General features: G+C 45.3%; 1 protein-coding gene and 1 pseudogene across 3 annotated transcripts in view; one reads left to right on the forward strand and one right to left on the reverse strand.

The window, feature by feature from the left end:
- Nucleotides 1-297: 297 nt before the first annotated feature.
- The window catches only part of Hopx (HOP homeobox), a 30,895-nt gene continuing 15,751 nt past the window's right edge, over nt 298-15,441 (reverse strand). The window contains exons 2-4 of one of the 3 annotated variants that reach the window (XM_087187706.1): nt 8,647-8,829; nt 7,428-7,584; nt 298-1,063 (exon numbers count right to left, since the gene is read on the reverse strand). In XM_087187706.1, the coding sequence (XP_087043832.1) occupies nt 986-1,063; nt 7,428-7,571 (222 nt within the window). In that variant the 5' untranslated portion in view covers nt 7,572-7,584; nt 8,647-8,829 and the 3' untranslated portion in view covers nt 298-985. Of the gene's footprint in view, nt 1,064-7,427; nt 7,585-8,646; nt 8,830-11,083; nt 11,140-15,441 lie in introns of all 3 variants that reach the window. The other 2 variants (XM_004849687.4, XM_004849686.3) reach the window with 2 other exon arrangements.
- Nucleotides 4,500-4,608, forward strand: LOC147825160 (small nucleolar RNA U13; annotated as a pseudogene).

Consider the following 15,441-nt stretch of genomic DNA (forward strand, 5'->3'; position numbering starts at 1 on the left):
TCTGAGATTGTGCTGTCTGTCTCACTAGCTTGCCTCTAATGTTGACGAGGTCGATCCTGGGCCATGCTTTGAACAGCAAGGATCTGGAAGATGACAACTCTTTCAGGCAGCTCTTTGGAGGGGGTATTCTATTTCTTTTTTTTGGTGCCGGGGATTGAACTTGGAACCTTCTGGTTGTGAGGCAGGTGGAGGCACCACTGAACTAAATCCCCGGCCTTATTCTATTTCTTTTCGATTTGTTTATTTTTCAGCCAAAATCTATAGACAACGCAGTGCATTTTCAACAAAAAGTCGAGGTTTTGTTTAGAACGTTGTTTTAGAGACAAAAAGTGGTTCATTTTATTTAGCAAAATAAATTTAACAAATACATTTAAATAAGGTAAGACTTTTGTAGATTTATTTTTTTTAATCACTTGTTTTCCTGCTGGGAGAAGCCTCTGTCTTCTAGCCTAACTGGGTTCTTTCCGAGTTAATGCAGCCATAAGCCACGAACCATTTTATACACTTTGAATGACTCAGCTAACCTTTGTATTCTCACTCCACCATCAGGGTAGTAACTGCAACATAAGGAAAATGACATAGGGAAGTAGATTCAACAGGAAACATTCTCCTCTTCCTGCCATATCTTTTCAGCAGAGGCCCTGCTTGCTCTGAAATGGGTGGTGAAAACAAACTTCCTGGGAGATGGCGTTCAAAAACAAACTGAGTCAGTTTTCACACTGTCAGTCATAGTTAGCCAAAGGGAAAGAAATGTAGTTGTTCTGCAGCACTTGGCCAACTAGCCACTGCTCTGCACAAAGCCTGTGCTCAGCTTCCCATTGTTATTTTCTAGTTATGTACATTAAAAAGTACCACAGCATGTTAACTAGCAGGACACCTAACATGGAACATACACTACACCGAGAAATCAAACAGCCTGGTTAAGACGAGGAGAGAAGGAGCAGGTGGTCTTTTCAGAGCAGCGCTGCCAGGGCTGGCCACATCCTCAGTCCGTGACGGATCTGCACTCTGAAGGTAGGCCTTCCGACCTCCGCCATTGGGCCAGGCGCTGCTTAAACCATTTCTGGGAGAGAGAAATGTGCAGAATTAGCTGTCACATACTGCACAATCAGAATGCTTGTTCCATTTCTAAATGGTAGTCTCTGTGCCCCAACCCCACCCCAAGGAGAGAAGCAAGGGATGTGTCCATGGGGATGGTTCTCACTGTGATGCCAACTGTTTCTATCTCAGGACCTTTGCTATTTCTTAGGTTTACAATGGCCTCTATTCTTATCTGATCTCTCTCATCCTCAGCTTCAGTTTAAATAAAACCTTCCCAGTGAAGTCTTCCCTGGCCACTCTGTCTTCGTGCTTTGGTACCTTCATGCAACTTTCATATCTATCATTACTTTATGTGCTTGTGCGTTCAATCATTTTAAATCAATGTATCTCCTAGAACAGTGGTGGTGAACCTACGGCACGTGTGCTGCAGTGGGCACACAGAACCCTCTATTGGCACTCCAGCTTTGTACCAGCAGCCGGGCATCAGATAGCAGTGCTCACAGCGGCCATGTGCATGCTCAGAAAGGAGTATTGGTGCCAGGTGATGATGTCACGAGCAGTTTGGGTACTCAGTCTCCACAAGGTTCGCCACCACTGTCCTAGAATATAAGATCTGTGAAACCAGAGACTGTTTTCATCTCATCATCATTGGATCTTAGGCTCTAGTACAAAGGCCCAAGAGTTAGAAATGAATCAGTATTTGTTGAATGAATAAAAGAAACTGAAGTAGCTCCTTGATGCCCCAGATAAACCTCTATGGCCACTATATCTCTTCTGTGCAGATCTCAACATAGGCTTCACTCATCAGTAGCACCCTATTGAATAAGAATGCATTGAATAAAATGAATGGTATCAGAGAACAGGAAAACTGTGGAGTATTCTTTCTTGGGGGTACATGGGACCGCCAGCCTAATCTCTCTGGCTCCAGAACCATTGAGCAATGAGAGAAGGTGGGGTTGGTCTCCCAGTTCATTAGAATCTTCCAGCTCTGTATGACTCATATATACATAGCTCTCAGAAGCAACCATGGATTCAGAGAGGCCTCAGGTGGGATGCTCCTAGCCACAGTCCCACAGGAGGCCCAAGACATATTTATATGTTGTAAGGCAGTGTGGCTGGGTATTAGGCTCTCAAGGAGGTGAAGGATGCCATGAAGAGACTGGGAGAATCATGCTGGGGAAGAGATCTGGGGTCTGGACCAGGTTGATCAAGGGGAAGCTTGGATTTTAAGAAAACAATCTTGAAGAAGGGCGAGTGGGGAAACAGAGGCAGTGAGCTTGATCCCCACTGAAAGGATGAGGTAGAGAACTCTGTGAGAAGTAGGGACTCCCAAGCTCTGTTCTCCTTCATGCTTCCCAACCCTTCTGTCATGGTGTACATGGAGAATGATGACATTTGCATGTCATGCTGATGTTAATGGACAAGCTGCTTGGGTAAGTGACTGCCTAGGGTGCTGCAGTCCCAGGTCCTGCCAACCGAAAGCACTACTCTAGCTCCTGGGTGAGAAGTCCCTAAATATAGTCCCTAATCCCAACCAGCTGGTTTGTACATGGGGAGGCCACCTTGGTGTGTGGGTGGGTCTCTATTGTCCCTTTGAGCTATTCTAGGAGTAAGGAGATGAGGGAACAAAAAGGAAAGAGAAGTAGAACAGCTGTAAGATGTCAAACCCAGTATATGTTTATGGAGGTAGTGTGGCAGGAGATGTCTGGAGAGCTCCCCCTTTTGCATGAGCCAGGGCCTCCCTACATGCAGTTCCAACCTCCCCCCACCACCGTGCATGCAAACAGGGGGCTCTAGAGCCACACTGAGCAAGACTGCATCTCTGCAGAGAGAGAGGGAGCTGAAGGGAGTGGAGCATAAACTAAGATCAGAAGAAAGGTGGAGAAGGCCCGAGGAGCAAGTCCCCAACCACATGCTGTAGAAAGGGCATGTGGCTGAGTGTGCAGGGCTGCACAGCAGTGCTAAGCTGGCTGCACCCCACAGCTCACCCTAACCACACAGGTGTCGGAGCAGTTGTCTCCCCACCTTTATATAGGCGGGTGGCAGCAGAGCAAAGGAGTCAAAAGCCAGGGCGGAAACCAGTGGGAGGGAAGCCTTCTCTTTGGGGTTGCTCTCTGGATGCCATATTTGCACCTGGGCAATCACTAACTTTAAGGAAAAGAGAGAGTTCATGACACTTTGGTTCTGTCTCAGTTCTACTGTGACTGGTGGGTGCATTTTCCTATATGATCCATGTGTGGGATCCATTAATTCTGAGTTTGAGTTGAGTTGAACTCAGCATGGCGCCAGCTTCATTAATGAGGTCGCTCTATGGGGGTTTCAAGGCTGCAAGTGCTGATTAAACAGGATTCCCAGTGACTGGCACTGAATACATAGCAGTATTTTAAGGACTAATTAAAACCTAGGGGAGGGAAGTCTCACTTTCGATCAGATCTCATTTAAGGCAACATGGTTGAGCTGGCCCTATTCAAAAGAGCCACCCACGTCTTCACGTTGTGTGGTGAAGCAGAATATTGATGAATCCTCCCCCAAAATAGCTTCAGTGTGAATCACTTTTGGGAATTTGCAAGTTCAGATCTAAATGTTTAACCATTGAGCCCTAGCATTGCGGGGTGGGAGAAGGGAAAAGCTCAAATGTTTTCTGAAGATACATATTTTAAATCACATGCATACATAATATTTTAGCAAAACATTTGCTGTTTATGTTAGCAAAAAACATGAAGTCCTGCTTTTTTTCCCCCTTTTGAGTTGAATCTTGTAACTTCTTACTCCCATCAATACTAATTTTCCACCTGGCTTTGTTCTCCTTTTCTGCCTCCTGGGAAAGACATTCATCCCTTGCTTGCTTATAAATGAATGTTCTCATTACCCTTGCCCACTGATGGAGATTTATTTACTCCCAGTGAACAGATAATAATTAGACCCTGGGATGAGGAGGATTTGGGACAAAATCACATTGTTCTTGCCCTTTTCTCTAGCAACTAACATTTCATTCTTTTCAGGGGGAGACCTTTAGAGCACTTTATTCCACTGATAAAACATCCAACAACTAAAACTGCTGGTTTCTGGGAACAAGCCCAGAACATCAAGAGGAGATAAAAATACTGGAACCGTCTCCAAGAGCCAATGCCAACTGCAGTGTGTGCTTGAATTGTGTGAGTGTGTGTATGTGATAATAAAGAACACTACTTCATCCCAGTCCCTAGGGGGCTGATGAAAGAGCTTTCCCAGTCCCCCAACCCTGACTTCAAAAGCATTAATGACACAGGAGTGGGGATTCTGTTGGCTTTTGCCTAACTTAAGTGAAGGACATATTTAGATTACTGTTACTCTAGGGCCGTAGCAACACGTGAAAAGCTATTTCCATTAGCACAGCCTAGCCTTCACTCTGAGATCCTCTGATTGCCTCCCCAGAAGAGAGCTCTGTCCTACAGTGAACCAATTACAAAGTTTCAAAGATCTTTTGGTGGCTTATAAGTGTGACAATTGGGTTTTCACATCACTGTGTGAGATGTACCTTGGATAAACCCTGTTGGACATCGGGTAGACAGTATTGCATGTCTGATGTAAGAGGGGAGAAGAAAAAGAAGGGTTTGCAAATCTCCCTAGTAACAGAATGTTTGTACCTTTCAGACCCCCTTGCCCCGCCCAAGTATCAGCAGTGTAAGTCAGCTGCAGTAACCGTCTTTGAAGAGCATCTTGTGCTTGTTTTTCTTTCACTAAAGTATTACTTATTCTAGGGAAATTAACAGTGTGATTCTATCTCTGGATGTGGCTGGTATTACAGGAAAAGTTGAAGATTCATGCCTATGTGACGAATATTATTTTATCTTTGGTGACCCTTCATCATGGACAGGTACAGAACAGAAATGGGGGATGTTCAGATAACGATATCAATTGCATGTAGGTGTAGCAGGCCCTGGCCTCTGTAGAGCTATTTAAAGGGTTCCTAAAAGATCTACTACAAATAAAAATTTTTATTAAGTTCATCATTGAGCATTCTATCTCCAAACTACTTTTCTTGGGTAGAAGATACTTTTAAAAATGCAACTGTTGAGTGACAGGGATTTAGCTCAGCAGCACAGTGCCTACCTGGCAAGCTCGAGGTCCTGAATTCGATCCCCTGCACCAAAAAAATGCAAGTGTTGTTTCAGAAGATTAAAGAACCCTTCTCACACACCTGTGCACATGAAGGCAAAGGTGGAAGGGATGGGAAGAAGAGACTCAACCCAGGAAGGAATGGCAGAGGGCAGGTGGCCTGAGGTACCTAGGAGGCCTCTTTCCTGATACTTGCTGAACTGTACCTCTCTCTGAGCTCTGGGTTCCAGATGCTTAGACACAAAGGCTTCGGCACATAGGGAGGAAGAAGGTGTGGGCCCCATGGCAGGAAGAGGAAGCCAGGGCCCCTGCTCTGTGGCTGACTCCCCCGTACCCACTCTTGTTGGACTAGGTCGACCATTTGTTTATTTGAGGTTGGCAGAAGAGGGGAAAGTGGAGGAAGGGCTGCCTGACAGGGCAGATGAGCCCGCTGTGTAGACGTCTGCATAGGCTGGCCTCAGCCATGGAGAGAGGTGCCCTGTCTTCCTGTCCCTATCCAGATTTAATTTTAATTTGCTAATACCAGGTGATCCTGGGGGAAAGGCTGACTATAGTCTGGAGTGACTGCCACTCAATGCATGCATTTAAAAAAATCAATAAATTTGAATCTGTTTTTTAATCCTTCCCTCCCATCCCATTCAGCTGTTTCCATAGCCTCCTCTGCCGAGACAATGTGTCATGGTGGCCTGGAGTCTAGATCAAAGAACTAGACTGGCCAAGTTCAAGTTCCAGCCCTATTATTGTGGTCTTGGGCAAGTTACTTAGTCTTTCTGTGCCTCAGTCCCTATAGCTACAGAATTGTGCTAACAGTACCTACCTCTGTAGTATTATTGTGTCAGATAGATGACTTAATACTAAGAAGGTGCCTGAAACAGTACATGGCATGTGTCAGCCATTCCAAATGTCAACATAGGGCTGGGGATACAGCTCAGTGCTAGGCTGTGTGCTTAGGATGCTCAAGGCCCTGGGTTTGATCCTCAGCACGAGGGGGTGTGTGTGCGTGCCTACGCGCACACAAACACACACACACACACACACACACACTATAGTGAATAGGTAAAGGGACTGATGTTAAATTGCCACATCAGAATCAGAGGCTGAGAAGTGTTGGACCCCAAGTTGGTGCTGCGCCCATAATCTCCTACAACCTTGTTTTTAAAACACAAGTTGTCTCTGTAGTCATTCTCTTTTCTAAATATAGCATGGGATTTTAAATGACAAAACTGCAGCAGCCTGGCTCTTTGGGAGCTCCATGAAATATGAGCTGTGAGAGTTGGGTTACAGTAAATCACCTTCTATTTAGTTCTGGTCCTAGTTAGTCAGATAGCTGTTCTGTTTGTTAGAAACAGGTATGTTTGCCTTTTTATTTGATCTGCAAATGAGAGGACTATCTATGGGCAAGTTCTCCAGGCTATCTTTGGCTAATTAGTAAAAATCATTTTGGACTTGGGGTCCAGGGTCTTAGTCCTGCACTCCAGGGAGGACCCATTCAGCATGGTGAGGAGGGGACAAAGTCCCTGAAGTGGGAAGAATAAGAATGTCTCTGCTTGAGTTGAGATTAGATGTGCAAGGTGCTTGGGGCTGCCATGGCAGGTATGCTAGATCGGCTCCAACTAGTTTATCACACAACAAATTTTCTTTCCATGACCAAAGGAGAAATACAAGTCAGATTCTGGACAGGGTTTAAAAACGAAGAGTCAGCTAAAGGCTTCAAAACTGCACCTGGAGAGTGCTGCGTTCTCCTCCCTAAGCATTTTCCAGGGTAATATAACAGCTTTTCAAAACCAGAAGTAAATCATGCCCTTGGGGGGACATCCATCGGCTGCCACTCCCCCTAGCTGCAATGTCAGAGGTGTACCTTCTTGGAAGTCTCCAGAAAAAGCCTCTAAACCTTAGAGCCAGGAAATGTTTAAAAAACCTGAACCCTGGTGCCAGGTGCTACCTGCGGTCTGAGTTCCGCAGCTGCAGGGCGACGAGGTGCGAACAGCGCCCTCAACCTTCCATGCCAGGCTTCGACTCCCTCCCTCCCTCCGGGCCTCAGCTTCCTCCTTTGCCAAACCCGAGGACTAATGTTATCATCGCTAAGGTCCCTTCCAACGGTGACATTCCCTCGGAGATTAGATTTTCCTGAAGGGGTCGCGCACAGTCCGGAGGGGACACCGAGCCGGGAAAGCGAAACAAGACCGAGGCGACAGCGGCTGCCCAGCCCCGAGGGAGGAGAAAGCGATGGCCCGGCCGGAGGAAAGTGGCCGTGGAGGGGAAGCGGCTCCTGGGGGAGCAGGGCTCACCTGGGTCTCCTCCTCCGAGAGGCCCGCCTCGGCCGCGATGAGGCACAGCGTGGTGGGGTCTGGATGCTTGTTGACCTTGTTGAAGTTGTACTCCAGGATCTCCACCTGGTCCTCCGTGGGGCCGCTCGTGGGCTCTGCCGACATGGTCACGGAGCGGCTGCGGAGCGGGAGGGGGAGGGCGGCAGTGAGCGAGGTCGCGGGGGTGCGGCCGGGCTGTCCCCTCCTCGCGCTGTCCCTCGGCCCCGCGAATCTCCGGCTCCCCGAGCGCTCCTCTGGCCCCGCGCGCGGAAGGACGGTGACTCGCGACTCGCGCCTTCCCTGCCGGCTGGCTCCAAGGACACAGCGAGGAAGCGCGGAGGTGGCGAGGAAGACCTCTTAAATACTGCCTCCGGGGAGGGGACAGAGGACAGAGGCGAGGGTGGGTGCGCTACGGCCACGCCTCCCCACGATGCTGAGCCTTCACATTGGGTTACACTTGGGGGAGGGAGCTGAGCCTCCGGAGAAACTACCCAGGGACAGAGGTTACCCCTCAAAGTGGAGGAGATGGAGGTGGCACGTTCAAGGTCTTTCCCTTTGACAGAGGCGAGCTAGGTCTACAGAGAGATGATTTAAGGCGAGGGACTGAGCCCGCCAGACAGGGCCACCTGGAAGGCTTGTAGGGACCACACTGAGTGCGACTTTCAAACCTCAACCCCACCCCGCTCTAAGGTAAGTTGTGAATCCCAGGCCTGCTGCCACCAGTAAACACTAAAGAGCCACTTCTCAGTCTGACCACCTAAGTGTGACATCTTCCGGGATGCAGTAGGGTCACCTACCCAATCCAGCAAGATCCAAGTCAATTGTTGCTTAGTCTCACACTTCTGCTACAAATTTGCCTTAAAGTCAGGAAAATGAGTCAGCTATAAGTTTCAATGTCTCTTGTTTGTCCTCACTTGAGCCCAAAAACTGTGCCCAAAGCTTTGGGGCAACAGGACTTCCTGCTACCCATACCTACCTAGGTAGCTTCCAAATTGGGGCAGAGACAATTGGTAAATGAGTCCACCCCTCTCTTGTCTTTCCAGTTTAAAAGCTATGAAAGTCTAGCATGAGTCTTCAGTATATTCTTGGGGGTGGATTTGGCACAGGCCTGTCAGGACTTGACTGTTACTGACAGCAGAAGTATGGCAGTCACGTGGGGTTGTTGTTTTAGCCAACACTTGCAAAACCATCCCGTACAGACCTGAGGAGGGTCTGATGTGGTTTTGCCCCAACACAAGCCGCACTTCACAGATCTGCTTGCACAATGTATCCGCTGCCGCTACAGCCTTTTCCTCTGTGACCTGCATCTTCTGCTCCTGGAGTAGATGTCTTTACCTCTCCTCTAAGTCACTCTAAGGGACCTCAGGCAGGAAAGGAACTTGTTCTGTGAATGAAGTCAGGCTCGAATCACTTGGAAAGTCACAGTAAAATTGTCTTTTGGGGGAATTCTGTGTTCCCCCACCTAAAAATCTGTTCCAGTGATTCTGGTCCCAGGGTTGAGGCAGCAGAGAGTCAAGACAGCTCAGAGACATCTCCTCTCCTGTTGGCACTCCTCTACTTTTCTTTGCAACACAAACTCAGGGTTGGAGAGAACCTTGGAAACGCCCTCCTCCAGGCCCTCCTCACAGGCTGGGAGGGTGAGGCAGAGGACAGCTGACTCTCCCAGCCTTAGGTTTTGCCCAGGCAGTGACCAGCACCAGAAATGGAGCCCTCAGTTCTGCTCCCAGGCCCCTGCCCAGCTGGCCTGTTCTCAGCAGGCCTCAGCAGATCCATCTTCAGTTTGGTAGAGAGAAACCAAGAGGTGAACAGGCAGGGGCTCGTTGCTATTTTGACTGTCCTAGTGCAACACAGATCTCAGCCAAAGCTCACCACCAAAACCCTGCCTAAGAACAGAGTGGGGGAGACTGCTGTCTCTAATTTTATTCCTGGCCCTGGAAAGATTCTGGGCAATTACACCTAACACGGCCCCGAGGCCTCTTCCACAAGAATCTGCAACTTCTTGGTAGAACCCTTAGTCCTTTAGAACAATAGGATTTCTAAACCAGATCCAGTTTAAGGATGGCTGTGCACATACTTTTCCCTCCCTGTTTGTTACTGCTGTTCTGGACTCAAGGGCTGTTAATGTTCTTATGTGGAATCGGGTGCATTTTATTTTGGCAGATTTCTGTGGCTTCCTGTTACAGATTTTGTATGCGGTTTTGTGGGGAGGTCCTGGTTGACTTTAAAGGCCATGGTGGGTTAGTTGGCAGAGAGCCATGGCCTTGGTTGGCAGCTAAGGAGACTTGTGGGAGGGCCACTGAATAGTACCTACTTCTCCAAGGTCTGTCAAACTTGCTTGGTTTCTAGAAAGGAAGGTGAAAGATTGCAGCTGTCAAACACAGTTGCTCTTCTCTCCAAAGCTCAGTCTGTTATTTCAGCCCTCTTTGGTTGACAAATAATAGGAGTGACTTCATTTTCCTCTCTCACTGTATAAATCAAACTTCCCCAGTAACCTGGGCCTCGTGCAGCGTCTCAACTGTACCCAGTAAGGAAGGAGTTGAGAAGTTTCTCTGAAGTTTGCCTACACAATTTCAGATCAAAAGAACTAAAACTATTTTAAAGCTACTTAAACTTTCACCTTGTACAAATTTTATTTTTGTGGTTATCATATCTTATGAAACATTTGAAGAGCAATTTGTCCCGTCATTGTGTTTTTCTTTTGTGCTTAGGAGAGAAGTCCTTGCTTAAACATTTTCAAGAGGTTAAGTGAAAACTGCTGGCTTTTTTTCTAAATTGATTCCAAAGCCTGGACAGACAGTTGTGAGACTCTGATGCTTTACTTTTGTCCCCTCACCCTGCAGTCTGTTTATTTGGCGCACATTACCTGTATAAAGTAGCTCACAGAAAGTGCTATCAGCCGGTCAACTTTGGTGTCTGTTTTTTGTTGTTGTTGTTGTTTTTGGTATCTCTCCTCCCTCTCCCAGCCATTCTGACTGTAATGCCACTATCTCTCAAGCTGAGAAATAAAGACACTCCCTGTGAACAGGGTACTATGGTGAGCTGCTCAAAAGGGGAAAGGGCAGGTGGATCATTCCTTAGGTCTTTCTCCCAAATTGCTGTAGCCTGTATTCCTTACATAGTCATCAGAATTGCCTACAAACAATGGGCTCTTGGAACATGTTATATTTTCCTAAGTGAGAAAAATGATGTGAGGCATTGCCACAAGAGAAGAAGTGGTTCTTTGGAAGGGAAGAAGGTCTTCCCCTGATTTGTAGGGGACAGAATGGGGACCGTCTAAGCTGAATCTCTCAGAAATTGATAAAAAGGAAGGCTGGGGGTGTAGCTCAGCGGTGGCGCACTGCACTTGTCTACCATATGTGAAGCCCAGAGTTCGATCCCTAGCAATGAGAAAAGCATTGACAAATAGGGACGGAATATAGGGCTGTCTCTCTGGGGCCACACAAGGGGTGGAATAGGGGGTGGAGGAGTTGTTCTTTTATTTATGTATCTATTGGTGCTGAGGATCAAACCCAAGGCCTCAAGCATGCAGGCAAGTGTTCTGCCTCTGAGCTACATCCCCAGGCCTTGTCTTTCAAATATAAACAGGTGGTTTGTGTCCTTCAGCTAAGTACAGCACCCTGAATGGTCCTCAGAATCACCTGTGGAAATGTCCAGGCTCACCACACACTTCTAATCAGCGCCACATTTTAGGAACCTAGCATGGAGAGAGACACAAAAAATATTTCCACTCATAAGATCTGCAATTTAATCATTAAAATGAACTATAATGAGGCTGGGGATGGAGCTTAGTGGTAGACATTTGCCTAGGATGCACAAAACCCTGGGTTTCATTCCCAGTACCACAAAAAAGAAAATAAATGTGTTGAAATTCTCATGCCTTATACTTGCTCTGACGTTGTGTATCATCTTAGCATCTGAGCAGATGGTAGGTGGAGATCGTTTTAAGGGAATAAGCTTTTGGGGGCAGGAATGGATACTGGGGACAGAATCCAGGGCTTCACACTGAGCTACATTTCCAGGCTTTTTGTTTGTTTTTAGTTTGAGACATAGTCTCACTAAGTAGCTTAGTTGCCCAGGCTGTGTTTGAACTTGCAATCTTCCTGCCTCAGCCTCCCAGAGTGCTGGGGCTACAGGCATGCACCACCGCACCTGGCAAAGAATAAACGTTTACAGGTACATATTGGAATAAGCAGCTTAACACACGATGCTACTAACCTTTGTATATCTGGTCAGGAATGAGCAAAATGCCTTTAAAATTATGTAAGGAATTCTGTGTTTTCAAAAAGTCAGAAGCTGGGTGTGATGGCACACACCTATTAATCCCACCACTCAGGAGGCTGAGACAGGAGGATCACTGTGAATTTGAGGCCAGCCTGGGCTACATTGTGAATTCAAGGCCAGCCTGAACAGAATAGTGAGACCTTGCCTCAGAACACAAGAAAAACAAACAAAAATTAAAAAATAAAAAATTCAGAAAATTAAAAAACTCAGAAAACAAAATTCTTTTAAAAAATCTTTGAGAGGGCTGGGGATTTAGCTCAGTGATACCAGTTCCTGCCTTGCAGGCACAAGGTCCTGAGTTTGATCCCAGTACCAAAAAAAACCCAATCTTTGAGAAAATTATAGGAGGTGATCAAAAATAAGGTGACTGCTTAAATTTTAAAAAATGTATTACAGTAAGGCTGGGGGTTTAGCTCAGTGGTTCTGGTGCCTGCCTCGCAAGTGCAAGGTCCCGAGTTCGATCCCTGGTACCAAAAAAACCAAAAATGTATTACAGTAAAATACACATTGCCATTAACCCACTCAAAATATTCCCCCTCACTTCTAACACTCTTGTCCCATCATTCTTGCTACTTTCTGAAGCAGTTCTGGAAGTCTTCTTTCCTGAGTATCTATGAGGCCTGATGAAAAATATGGTGAATACAGGGCCGGGGATTTAGCTCAGTGGTGCTGCCGCCTGCCTTGAAAGCACAAGGTCCAGAGTTTGATCCCCGGTACCAAAAAAAAAAAAAAAAAAAAGATGAATGTAGCTGCCAAGTGCCATCCAACAGAAAGGTGGGCTTGTAAAAACAACAAGGTGTATCATCATCCACCTCATTCGCTGGATGTGGCACACTGCCAATTCTGCTTCTTCCCCAGAGTAAAAATGACCCCCGGAGGTAAACATTTTGAATTAGTTCAGGACATCAATGCAGCAACAACAGCACAACTAAGGACACCCATGAAAGAGAACTTCCAGAACTTCTTCAGAAAGTGGCAGGAATGATGGACCTTGTTCAAAGTGAGAGGGAGTATTTTGAGCTGGATTAATGACCATGTATCTTTTATTATAATTTTTAAAATTTCAACACATACCAATTTTCAAATCATGCCTCAGATATTCTTGTGCTGAGACCAGAGTTTTTTGTTTATTTTTTTAGTAATGGGGATCACACTCGAGTCCTTGCGCTTTCAAGGCAGGTGACGGACACCGCTGAGCTAAATCCCCAGCCCAGAGACCAGAGTTTTAAAAAGAAGATTATTGGGGTGGGGATTTAGCTCAGTGGGGCCATGCCTGTCTCACAAGCACAAGGCCCTGAGTTCGATCCCCAGTACCAAAACAACCACAACAACAACAAATAAAAAGACTATTAAAAGAAAAACTTTTTCCACCCCATCACACATATTTCTAGTAATTGACTTTGAGGCTAAAAATTACAGTGCAAAAGATTTGGCAACCTTGAGTTTGACTGACCTTTAATTCCTTATATTTTCCAGTGAGGGAATGCTACGATTTAAGTTATCATTTATGTGTCTAGTTTTTTGTGTGTGTTGGTAGGTATTGAACCACAACCTTGTGGATGCTAGACAAATGCTTTACAACTGAACTACACCCTCAGCCCCCATTTATGTAGATAATATATTTTGTTTTTTTGGTACCAGGGCTTGAACTCAAGTCCTTGTGCTTGCAAGGCAAGCGACGGAACCACTGAGCTAAATCCCCGGCCTGTAGATAATATATTTAATAGAACTTAACACCAAACTTTGGATTCCAAAAATATCATATACACATAGGGCATTATTGCTGTCTTCAAGGGAGCAAGATTCCAAATCTAAACAGGGAAATACATTTTTAAATGCTATGTTGAGTCTAACTTTACACATCAAAAACTGAAGGAAAATACAACAAAAAGTTCATAGTAGTTACATCCACATTGTACAATTATGAATGAAGAAGAAAGGACAAAAAAGGGCAGTTTTCTTCTTTATAGTTTCCCACTTTTTCAAATTTTCTATAATAAGTGCTTACTACTTTAAAAGTAGAAAACCCCATTTTTATTTTCTTAAAATTTTACATTCTCCCTCTCCCCTTTCAGTACTGGAGGTTGAAGCCAGGGCCTTCACAGTGAGCTACATCTTCAGTCCTTTTACAAAGTTTTAGTTTTTTGGTACCTGGAATTAAACTCAGGACCTTGCACTTGCCAGGCAGGTGCAGTGCCACTGAGCTAAATCCCCGGCCTGAAAGTTTTAGTTTTGAGACAGGATCTTGATAAGTCATTAAGTTGTCCAAGTTAGACTCAAACTTGGGATCCTCCAGCCTCAGCCGCCCAGAGTGCTGGGATTACTAGTGTGGGCCCCAGAAAGCACAATCTTGAACAGATCAGTGGTCCACATTGGTCTGAGGTTTATTTTATTATTGGCAGCAAATAACATCCCCTGGAAAAGTCTAGGAGTTGTTTCCCAAGTCTATTTAGAAGTCAGGGATGTAGACATTTTCATTTTCTGCTGAAACATCATCGGGTATCAAAAGGATATATGTTTTGTTTTTGTTTTTGTACCGGGAATCAAACTCAGGGCCCGCACTTGCCAGGCAGGCACTGTGCCCCTGAGCTACATTCCCAGCCCATAAAAGGATATATATAATGCACATGTGAGTTAGGAAGCATAAATTAAGTAAGATAGTATTATGAACACCACCTGACTTAAGGATTAAGGCATTACCAAGACTCTCAAAGCTACCCATATTCTTCCCTTAGTCCCACTCCCTTGGCTGACCTAAGAAGAAAACCATGATTCTGAATTTTATATTAATCGTTATTTTACTCTTAAAATTAGTTCTATCACATATGTATGAATTCCTAAAAATAGTTTCATAATGTTTTATGTCTATAAAAATGATATCATACTGTTGGTATATATAGTTCTTTTGAGAACTACTTCTCCCACTCAGCATTTTTTCTAAGATCCCTATTTCTGCATGTAAAGAAGTTCATTTATATTTACTGCTGATTCCATTTTATGAATACACCAGAATTTGGGGATGTCTTTTCATATCATTGGATACTTGGGTTCTTTCCAGTGTTTTGCTGTTCTTAACATTGCTTCTTGAACATTGCTTCTTGTCCCTGCCTTCTGATGCCTCCCGGCAGGATTTCTCTAGGGTATTTACCAAGACTGCACTGTTGACTTACAGAGTGCATGGCTGTTCAGCTTTACAACACAATATCAGATCATTTCCCAAGTTGTTGATCGAAACTACTGTCTTACCAACAGTGTTTAGGGTTTCCTTTTCTTCACATCATTATCAACACATGTATTGTTGACCCTTCTTAGTTTGTGCCTCAGTTGTGTATTCTTTTTCCATGACAGTATTAAAACTTTCTTGAAGCTATTTATGGTTTCAGCTTGCATGACCTCTTGGGGTTAAAATGTTCCATATGTTTACTGTTCACTGTGTAGGAGTAGCCCCTGTTCCAGCCCAGAATGGGATTTGAAGTTATTTGGGTTTTTTTTTTGAGAGGTAGAGCTTTGTCCCAGCCTAGCTGAGTTTTTTTCCACTGGTCACCAGGAACAATACAAAAAATGTATGGAAAACGAATTACTAAGACCTTCTATTGTATCATGCTAAAAGTGTTACTGTTTTGCTTCTGCAGAGCTCTTGAGAGTTAGTATTTGATTTTACACTTTAAAAATATGTTACTCTGGGGCCGAGGATTTAGCTCAGTGGTTCTGCCGC

Source organism: Heterocephalus glaber, unplaced genomic scaffold, assembly GCF_053883595.1.
Source record: "Heterocephalus glaber isolate CG9 unplaced genomic scaffold, H.glaber_assembly_v1.0 deba00001509, whole genome shotgun sequence".
In the NCBI taxonomy this organism is placed as follows: domain Eukaryota; kingdom Metazoa; phylum Chordata; class Mammalia; order Rodentia; family Bathyergidae; genus Heterocephalus; species Heterocephalus glaber.